Source organism: Rattus norvegicus, chromosome 10 (genome assembly GCF_036323735.1).
Source record: "Rattus norvegicus strain BN/NHsdMcwi chromosome 10, GRCr8, whole genome shotgun sequence".
Taxonomy (NCBI): domain Eukaryota; kingdom Metazoa; phylum Chordata; class Mammalia; order Rodentia; family Muridae; genus Rattus; species Rattus norvegicus.
In genome coordinates, this window is record NC_086028.1 from 102,636,832 (window position 1) to 102,647,500 (window position 10,669).

A 10,669-nucleotide genomic window follows, 5' to 3' on the forward strand; every position below is an offset into this window, starting at 1 on the left:
CCCCTGAGGTGACCCTATGGGGAGGGGCTTCCTGTTTGGCACATGGAAAAGACGGTTTTAAGGGTTACAGGTGTGTGCCACTGTGCACAGCCCTCGATGCTAGGATGTGACTGTCAACGTGGGAAACTGTGGTTATAAATAGAGCCATAGCATAAGTGTGGAGAATTCGGCTTAAAGTGCAGGAAGAAGATACAGCCACATTCTCGTTGGGGGAAATAACGCTCTCTTTTTTTTTCAACTGTGTTGGTGGCTATGTGGGGGTTGGGGTTCAGGAACTGCAGCCACAGGGAGTGCAAAGTAGGGGTGTTTCAATCTCAACTTTACAAGATGGGTACCGTTCTTCCCAAGTCGTGTGCTGGGCGAGGCTCTGGGTTTGGATTTGACAGGAGGCTCAATGACAGGAAGACATTTTGGTAAAACACTCAAAGCTGGTCTTCTTTGGGGCTGGAGAGGGGCTAGGCTGGCAGGGAGGGACTACGAGATAATGGTGATGTCAGGGGCCAGCTAGACCACCTGAGGAGCAGACCCTCATTGGGTCAGGGTGAGGACAGGGCAGGTTCAAGGTAACCTGCAAGGAGCCAAAGCCAGGGAAGGGACAGGTGACCAAGGCCGAGGGCCAGCGGGCATCACGGGGGTGGGGGTGGGGGGAGGTTCAGACGACTCTGGGTCCTTCCTGCTGTGTGTAGTCGGTGCTGAGGTGGGAAGTCTGCATAGCAGAACCTAACAGTGGCCAGCACTCACCCAGCGCATTAGTTACATAGTTACATTTCTCACTGCTGGGACAAGACAATGTACCCAAGGAAAGCAACTTAAGGAAACAAGGGCTTATTGTGGCTCGCAGTTGGAGGGTACTGTCCATCACTGAGGAGAAGGCGTGGTCTCAGGAGGGTAAGGCTGCTGGTCATGTTGAGTCAGGAAACAGGGAGAGGTTTGCTGGTGTTTGGCACGATTTCTCATTTTATTCAGTGACGACCCAGGCCCATGTGATGGGTTGGGCGGATCTCCCACCTCAGTTAACCCAGTCTAAAAACTCCCTATGTAGGAGACGTGCCTACAAGCCTGTCTCCTAGGTGACTCTAGAGCCTGTCAAGCTGACGAGCTTATTTTAGGCGTTGGGGTGAATTGTCCTTTCTCTTCCCACCAAGAGAGAGAGAGAGATGGGTCAATCTCACACCATCTGTTTGCAACCTCCAGACTCACCACAGCAGGGACTGGGGCTGGGGTGGATGAGGGGCTGAGGCTGGAGTAAGTGGAGACAAGAGGAGGAAAGGTCACACTACAAGGGGCGTCTCATGTCGTATACCGTGTGTAAGATGCAGGGAGGCACAGGGCATCTGTTTCCCGCGTCGTGTGTTTGCATGTATGTGTATACATCACTGTATACTTCTGCAAGCACCTAGACATGTAGGTTCCCGTGTTTTGAAAGCACTTTGTTTCATAATACAATTATTCCCAGAGAGCTTGCTGGCCAGCTGTGGGGAAATCAATGCTCCTGTTAATTGAATGTAACCCTCGTAAATCACAGAGCAACAGAATTAAACCTCCTTCTCCAGGCCGTCTAGTGTGCCACCTCCGGGGTAAGGGGACTGGGCTGGAATTGATGACCTTGTGGGGCCGTGCCTTTAGGGCCTTGTTGGGGACAGGCCTGGAAGGAGTTGAGGGTGTTCTGGGGACTGCAGATGTCAGAATTCCCTGCTTGGTTCTGGAAGTTGTAGAGAACAGTATACACCCCGGACTGGGGTTCCCCAGAGCACCAGGGGTGACAGACCTGTGATGTTACCTATCTGCTGGGGTACCCTAGAGCAGCTCTCAGTATTAGTGTTGGCAACACAGGCTGGTGTCAGTCAGCCTGGGCCAGCATTCTCCATTTCTTGAGTGAGGCCTGGTTGTTTGGTGTAGATAGATACTGGCATGTAGGAACAGAGGATGGTGTAGCTGTCCTTAGCCTCCGTGTATCTGGTAGATGCGGAGGGAAGCAGTCAGGACTGGCACAGGGCCATCCTCCTGACCTCCCCCATCCCTCATCTGATGTGTGAACCCAGGAAAAGTCCCTTTATCAACTGTGGGGCATTTCCCAGTTTGAGCTCTAAAATAAAGGGGCAGATGGCAGGATTGGGGTAGCCTCTCCTAGAACTTGGGGCCCTGAACAGCGTCTTGAGGTCACAGTGCCCACAGGGGGAGCTCTGTAACAAGTTTGGGCCTGCTGATCTGTCTTGGTGTGCCGGGGCCTTTTCCATTCAGGACCACATGTGAGGTGGCGCTGAATCACAGTAGCATGGGTAAAGCTGAGGGGTGGTGATGGGTGGCCATGGGCAAAGTCACCCTCAAAGGACGCTTGCAGACCTCTCTCTTCACCAACAGCCTGGCAACGTCCAGGCTACAGAGGAGGGATAGAAGGGCTCAAATAGAGCTAGGGCTGCTCCTGGTCACAGAGCTGGAGGGGGCTGAGCCAGCCTGCTTTGCCTGTACAATAGAGCCAGGGCAATGGAGTAACTGCCACATTTGTCCGGGGTGGGCTTGGAAAGGGGCCTGTGACTCTAGGCCAGGCTGAGCGGGTGCTGAGAAAGGCCCCTGCGCCATGGATTCCCACCTGGGTGTCCCCCCATGTCCTCCCCTCACACACTGCCTGTGCTGCTTCCCTGGAGCTGCCCCTTCCCCGCTCCCTCACCGTCTAGGCTGGTCCTGGTTCACGACTGGCTCTCTGTCCATGCAAACACCTCAAGAGGGTAAGAGAAGGAAAGGAAACATGCTATGAGGCTCAAAAGGCTCAGGGTCACTGCTCCAGCTGAAGGAAATCCTGCTGATGGCCCTGGGGGTACAGTGAGGTTGTTTCCAAGAAAACCCTTAGAACAGGTTTGGCTTTTGCCGCCTGCATTTGGCGGGGTGGTTGTACCTCAAGGGTTTCACTCCTGTACTAGATAGATGGCCTTTTCTGCAATCCTGGCTTTACTGAGTGTGGCCTCTGCTGAGTGTCGTGGTACATTCCTGCCAAATTCCTGTCTCAAATCTACTTTGTGGCACCTCCTGCTTGCAGGGATGAGACGGTCTGTCTGTCTGTCCGTCTGTTCGTCTCTGTCTCATTTATCCCAGCCTTCGACTATCTATATAGCTGAGAATGAGTTTGATTTTTTTTTAAATTTTATTTAATGTATGAGCGTTCCGTTGCACTTATATCCGTCTGCCTGAAGAGGGCATCAGATCTCATTACAGATGGTTGTGAGCCACCATGTGGGTGCTGGGATTTGAACTCAGGACCTCTGGAAGAGAGCTGATGGATGAGCCATCTCACTAGCCCCCAACTTTGAACTTCTGATCCTCCTGCCTCCACGTCCTAAGTGTTAGGGTTACGGCATGTCCCTGTGCCCAGTTTATGTGGGGATCAGATCCAGGGTTTGTGCGCAGGAGGTGAGCCCTCTACCAATTGCACTCCGCCCCCTTTTCTTTCCAACTCAGGTATTTCCCAAGTCACACATCTGGGTGCGGAGGCCTCAGAACCTGCTTCGATGCCATTTGTAGAAAAGCGGCTCAGCGTGAGAAGTCTAATCGTGTGTTATTTGGAAACAGAAAGTGCTGTGTGAATGTTAAGTCCAGTTTAATAATAGTGACGCCCAGCCATTTTGTTTGGAATGACTGGAGCTTGTTAAGTCTGACAGACGCCACGGCACTATTTAAAGCCCGTGCTGGCGATATGTTTTATGCAAAAAGAAAAAAAAAACACACACATAACCACTTATTTATTGTAGAAGAGTTGCTGAGTCCTCCAGAAAAGTTCAGTGTTTTCCTCTGTGCCTGAGCCTTCACGACTTCCTCTGAGGGACAGGGCGTCTGCTTAATTAGGGAGGAAAAGCATGTCAAGAGGGTTCGGGGAGCTTGGTACAGTGGTAAAGCACTTGCCTGCCATGCTCGAGGACACAGGTTCGATCCCACTCTATACCACAGCATTCCTGTTTTGCTTCAGTGTGAATTCTCCAAGGGACTTTGCATTTGTTTGCTGAGTGTGCAGGGGTTATGTAACCCAACCTCCTAGGGTCGCCCTGCCTCAAGAGGAAGCCAGGAGGCCGTCTCCTCACTGCTTCACTGTTCCCAATAATCTAATAGGATTGAAGGTCAGCCAACCCCTCTGTCCCCCAGTGGGAGCCACCGTGGCTGTAGGATGACTCTTGAGTTTAGTCAGAGGGAAGGGAACTTCTCAACCGCTGGAGCCTGGCACCTAGAAGGAGCGAAAGCAGCTTTCTCTGTTCAGCAGAAGGTCGTTGGGTTTATGTTGTGGGGCAGCTACAAGTCACGGGGCAGAAAACAACTGACACTTCGCATATACTCCCTCCCAGTTCTGGGGCTGATGTCTGAACCAGGGTGTCCTCCAGGGCTGGATCCTGGCACAGCAGCTCAGAGCTGACCTTGGCACTTCCTGGCCTGTATCACTTGAAAGCCCACTTGTCCCTCAGCTTCTGCCGAGAGACACACAGGAATACCTATTTGACACAGGTAGAGCACGCACAGAGCAAACACGTCTGTCCAACTGCAGCATGGAGCTACGTATAGGAAGACAAGGGTGACGCCGGCAGCTGTCTCGATGAAGAAGCCCACACCAGCATAGGTGACAGCACACAAAAACTACATCTCTGGAGTCCCTAAACTTCTCTATGTGCGCCCTCAAGACCATGCCCAACTGAGAGGGTCAGGAGCAAGTGAAAGGCTAGGGCTCCAGTGAGGGTCAGCCTCTCTTAGGGGGAAACATTAAAGAATGGCTGTGTAAGTCTTGTGCTGTAGGTCTCAGTGGCTCAGGGTGATGCCATGCCATACCTGGAGGACAGCATTCCTGTACCTTATCCGGCGACCTCTTGGCAAGGCAACAGTTATTGGATTTAGTGTTACCCCTAATCCAGCAAGGCCTGACCTTCCCTGATCTCAAATAGGGCGCATTCCAACGTTATCGGAGAATGTGAGTTTGGGGAGAAAGATGCTACTCAGCCTACACTGATGGGTCTCTGGGCGCGTGTCCACACTGTCAGGGTTGGTCTCTGTATGAAAGCCATCCTGCTGGGGAGCTCAGGCAGGCCCTGTAGCATGGGGAATGATGGGGTTCTGGGAAGGCAGATGGAGAGATACCTGCGGAAGGTGGCTTTGTGGCGGTGAGCTAGGCTGCATGTCTCAACTGTCAGAATGCCTGGCTGGTTGCTATGTGAGCCGCTTGGCCCTTTCCAACCCTGTGAACCTCCATTCCTGGCAGGAGTCCTCAGGGTGGTGTTGGTAGCCCTATGTGTCAGCAGATTGACCTGGTAGACATGGAGTCACCACAGCCTTGTGTGCCGGGGCTCCCCACATCTCAACCTGTGTGCTGGGCCACCTCTTCCGGTCACTTCCGTCCCCAGCATCACATACACCAGACATGGTGGTGCATGCCTGTAATCCCAGACTTTGGGAAGGGAAAGCAGCACTCATCCAACCAATGCTGTCCTGTCCCTGGCTGGTATAGAAGATGGGCACAATCAGCCTTTGGAACTTCTTAGCTCTCTGTCACTCTCTGTGCTCCTTATTAGGTGAAGGGAAGAGAGGATGATGTCCTGACATGGCGGTTTGCTCCCCAGGGCCACCACTTCTCTGGTAGGCAGCTCACCCAGCCTGTGAGAGGCGAGGTTTGCATGCCCAGGTGGGTGTGGGTTGGAAAGACCCTTCATACATTTTCCATGCCAGGGATCCATGCAAACCAAGTACTTGTACAGGAATAAGCAGAGCTTAAGCAGCAGAAGCAGCAGCAGTGTGCATGTGTGTACATCTGTGTGTGTGTGTGTGTGTGTGTCTGTGTGTATGTCTCCATGTATGTCTGTGTGTAGCCGTGTATTTGTTTCTGTTTTTATGTGTGTGTGTGTATGTCTTTGTGTGTATGTGTGTGTGTGCTTGTGTGTCTATTTGTGTCTGTGTCTGTGTGTCTGTGTTTATGTGTGTGTAAGTGTCTCTGAGTATATATGTCTGTGTATGTGTGTGTGTCTCTGAGTATATATATCTGTGTATGTGCGTTTGTGTCTGTATTTGTGTATCTTTCTCTCTCTGTATCTCTCTGTGTGTCTCTCTGTGTCTGTGTCTCTCTGTCTGTCTGTCTGTCTGTCTGTCTCTGTGTGTGTGTGTGTGTGTGTATGTGTGTGCGTGTGTATGCAAAACCGTGAAGCCAGAAGGTGAGGTGAGAATCAAAGCAAGTGGGGTTTAAGTATTGCCATCGAGTGGCTTCCTGGAGAAGGCCCCGGGGCTGTGCTTGACAGGAAGATAAGGCCAGCAGAGTGGGAGCTGTCTCGATAGCAGCTTGTGCCAGGAGATAAATACTTCATCTAACAACTAATACGGTTCCCAGAGCACTGGCCAGTAATCAACAAGGAAATAAATTCTCCAAAAGTCAAAGCGGCCCCATACTGATGGAGAGAAATAGAGGGTTTAATGTCTGTGTCCAGGGCTCTTTCAAGATCCAGAGAAGTGGGCTGGGGATGTGGCTTAGTTGGTAGAACACCTGCTTAGCCCTGAGTTCCATTCCCAGCACCACATGGGCCACAGTGGTGCTCATTGCAATGCCAGCATTTGGGAGGGGACCACAGGAAGACCAGAAGTTCAAGGTCCTCTTCCCTTACATAGTAAGTCTGAGGCCATTCTGGCCTACATGAGACTGCCTTAGAATAATGAAAGGGAATGGAAGAGATGGCACAGTGGTTAAGAGCGCTTGCTGCTCAGCCATGAGGACCAGAGTTCAGATCCCTGCTCCCAATCTAGGTGGCTCACAAATAGCAGTAACCCTAGCTCCAGGGGAGTGATAGGGTCCATGAATGTATGCACACTCACACACACACTCACACATTCATATACACACACACTCACACACACATTCATATACACACACTCACACACAAACACACACATTCACATCCTCACACACATATAAACACATACACACACACTCATATACACACACACTCACACACACACATTCACATCCTCACACACATATACACACATACACACACATACACACACTCACACATACACACACTCACACATACACACACACTCACTCATACACACACACACTCATACACACACTCACACACTCATACACACACTAACACACACTCACACACTCATACACACACTCACACACTCATACACACACTCACACACTCACACACTCACACACTAACACAGTCACACACACTCATACACACATTCACACACTCACTCATACACACATACACACTTACATACACACACACATACACACAGACATACACTCATACACATAGATATACACTCATACACATAGATATGCACACTCACTCACACTCATATACACACTTATACACACAGACACAGACACACTCACACTCATACACTTATACACATAGAGACACACACAAACACACACAGACACAGAGATATGCACAGTCACACACACTCCCACACACTCATACACACACACATTCTACATAGACACAGACATACACAGTCACATACAGACACACAGACACACCACATAGACACACACAGACACACACACAGATACACACACAGATACATACCACACACGAACACAGACACACACAAGGATGGGTTCTCAGTGGTAGTTCACTGGCAGGTCTCCAGGTTGCTGGTGTGAACTTGTCTAGGTGTGAACAGACTCAGATGGGCTGGCTGCGCCTAGCAAAAGGCCTCTGTCATCTGGGGGTTCCTGAGCCCATCCAATCAGGGTCTTGGCAGGAAGACAGAAGTTTCTTTGTCTGCTTCAGTCCCAGGTGCTGTGTCTGGCATACTCAGAGCACAGTGAACACAGCAGAGTTCCGCAGAAGTGTGCGTCCCTGTGGGGTCCAAGGTGTGAGCTGGGTGGAGGCCAGCTCATCTTCACTCCCACCTGGTTTCTGCTGTGGCCTCTGCTGACTGTCCCTGGGAAGTAGGCTGTGGAAGACCACACCATTGTTCACTGGTTCATCTCTGGCTCTCCCCTCTAGGCTCACCCCAGGGGCCAGCCTCATTGAAAGGATCCAGGCCATTGCCCAGAACGTGTCTGACATCGCTGTGAAGGTGGACCAGATCCTGCGCCACAGCCTGATTCTGCATAGCAAGGGTGGGTGCGTCAGAGCCAGGACACTGCACTGTGTCCCCAGAGGCCAGTGTGTGTGTGTGTGTGTGTGTGTGTGTGTGTGTGTGTGTGAGGCAGAGTCTCCCCAAGTCCCATTTCTCTGGTAACACTTGCCTAGGTCTTGGGGGCCCTACCCTGGCCTGCTTCAAGATGTAGAGACCAGCGTGGGCCAACATGGTTCCTTTTGGTTTGGGAAAAGCTGGATGCTTCTGCCCACCTGCTGTTCTCAGGAAAAGCAAGGGTATAATTTGTGGGGAGCTGGGGGGGGGGTGTCCATCTGGAAGGCCTCTCTGTAGCTGTTTGTAAGAGCTTGCTGCTCTGAACCTGGAGGAGGCTGAGCAAATGGGGTAGGGTAGCTCAGATGAGGGGGCAGGAGGGGTGACCACTGCTCTGTCCTACCACACACCTCTTCACCCTTTTCCCCTCTCTTTCGATGCCTCCAGGCCCCAGTGTCTCAGTAAGCCATCTTCTGTTTTTTGCAGTGTCTGAAGGTCGGAGGGACCAGTGTGAAGCACCCAGTGACCCCAAGTTCCCTGACTGTTCGGGGAAAGTGGAGGTGAGGCCTAGGGGGACCTCCCTGAGGGAAGATGCCGGGTGGAGATCAGACAGGTGAGAGGTTCCTCCTTAGGGCTCTGCCCAGGTCAGCTCAGCTCTGGATTTCTGTCCCAGCTGGACTCTGATGACTAGGTCCCTAACCCAGCATAAGCTAGTGGCGACGGCCTCAGAGAAATGTTCTCTCCACTGGGCCTACCACGATAATCAGCCCAAAGCCTTTCGAGCCTTCAGGAGCTTTGGTCACCTAGAGACCTGTTCTGACATCTTGGCAAGGAGCGCACTCGAGTCTGGTCTTGGTCCTCTTGGCTCAGCTCATGACTTGCTGGACCAAGGGCCCCTTCTGCCCACCTCCAGGGCCACTTTTGACTGCATTGTGTCCATGCATGCAGAGAACTGACCTGCAGCCTTAACGACAGCTCCTCTCTGTCTCTGAACCTTTAAGGGATAGGCTGTGGGGCTGCAGAGCCCTTCCTTAGAGATCACATGCAGCCCCTGTAGAAAGAACTTCCCTGGCCCTGGCCCCCACAGAGGGACCCTGCCTCTAATTAAGATGACAAGACAAGGGGACAGGGGCTGTAGCTGCTTAACCTCTGGGACCTTTGCATTGTGCTTGGTCCCTTTATGTCCACCGAGTCTCAGTTCTCAGGACGTCCTCTGTGAGGCTTCTGGGAAGGTGACATACCTCCTTTTCTGGTCCTCAGTGGTAGAGGGCCAGCTGGTCTTGGACCAGTCTCCCTAGCCCAGTTGTGTGGCTCTACTCTGGTGCACCCTTAGGTTGGGACCTCACAGCTCCCGCCCGACTAGGGAGAGCTTAGGGACCCCATGGCTGTGGGTTCTATGAGGTGGTGTGTGGGTTGCTGGCTGCCTACCCAGGCCTGCCCTTTTCCGTAGTGGATGCGTGCCCGCTGGACCTCTGACCCCTGCTACGCCTTCTTTGGAGTAGACGGCACCGAGTGCTCCTTCCTCATCTACCTCAGTGAGGTTGAGTGGTTCTGCCCCCCGCTTCCCTGGAGGAACCAGACAGCCACCCGGACAGCCCACAAGTCCCTTCCCAGAGTCCAGGTAGGCCTAGACCGGATATCCTCAGGGATAGTGGAACTGAACCCCCGACCCAACCCTTTGGAATAGGGCTCCCAGCTCTGCTCGCTGAGGATCCCCAGATCACCGTCTGCAGAATCCAGTACAGGGAACTTGCTTGAGAGGCAGGCTGAAGTCCCGGAGAAGTCCCTTAATGGATTAGAATTACAGCAGTAATAGCCATCATGTACCAAGGGCTTTCTGAGTGCACACACCATACTTGTCCTTCTCTGGGTGTATTTAATGGGTGAAGATTCCTGGGCTCAGACAGTTAACAGGTTCAAGGCACTCCAGTGACCTTGGCACCCCTCAAAGGCATCCCATCCCTGGCGATTCCAAGATGATTGGCTCCCTGGAGGGCTTGGGGGTGGGCAGTTAACTGGGGAGGAGGGCTGGTGTGAGCACGGGAAGGTACAAGCGCAGCTTCCCACCCTGATGCTGGAGCAGGCACTCACCTTACAGTAGGTGGCAGCTTCTGTCCTGGGAAGCTGGGGATGGGATGGTGATGGGATTGGTCGGGGACTGAGAGAGCTGGCCTGTGGCCCCAATTTAGGCTATGTTCCGGAGCAACCTGTCCCACCTCCTGGAGCTGATGGGCAGTGGGAAGGAGTCCCTTATCTTCATGAAGAAGCGAACCAGGCGGTTCACCGCACAGTGGACCAAAGCTGCCAAGTACCTAGCACAGAAGCTGGGGGACATCCGGAGGGACCAGAAGCAAGTATGTTATCCTTTCAGGGAGTGCTTGGACAATGTGCTTACAGCACTGGGGCACCAGGCGGGTGTGGGGCACCAAGAGGGCATGGAACTCCAGGTGGGCCTCCAGGTGGGCATGGGCCTCCAGGTGGGCATGGCCATGAGGTTCCAGGAAGACACAGTTCTAAGTGGACATGAGCCTTTGGTTCCAAATGGGCACAGGGTTTC

General features: G+C 52.6%; 1 protein-coding gene across 2 annotated transcripts in view; it reads left to right on the plus strand.

Moving 5' to 3' along the window:
- Mgat5b (alpha-1,6-mannosylglycoprotein 6-beta-N-acetylglucosaminyltransferase B) overlaps positions 1-10,669 on the plus strand; it is a 69,465-nt gene that overhangs the window by 17,273 nt on the left and 41,523 nt on the right. Inside the window, exons 5-8 of one of the 2 annotated variants that reach the window (NM_001107068.1) lie at positions 7,986-8,181; positions 8,560-8,672; positions 9,563-9,733; positions 10,302-10,466. In NM_001107068.1, coding sequence (NP_001100538.1) covers positions 9,566-9,733; positions 10,302-10,466 — 333 coding nt within the window. In that variant the 5' untranslated portion in view covers positions 7,986-8,181; positions 8,560-8,672; positions 9,563-9,565. The remainder of the gene's footprint in view (positions 1-7,985; positions 8,182-8,559; positions 8,673-9,562; positions 9,734-10,301; positions 10,467-10,669) is intronic. The other variant, XM_008768373.4, reaches the window with a different exon arrangement.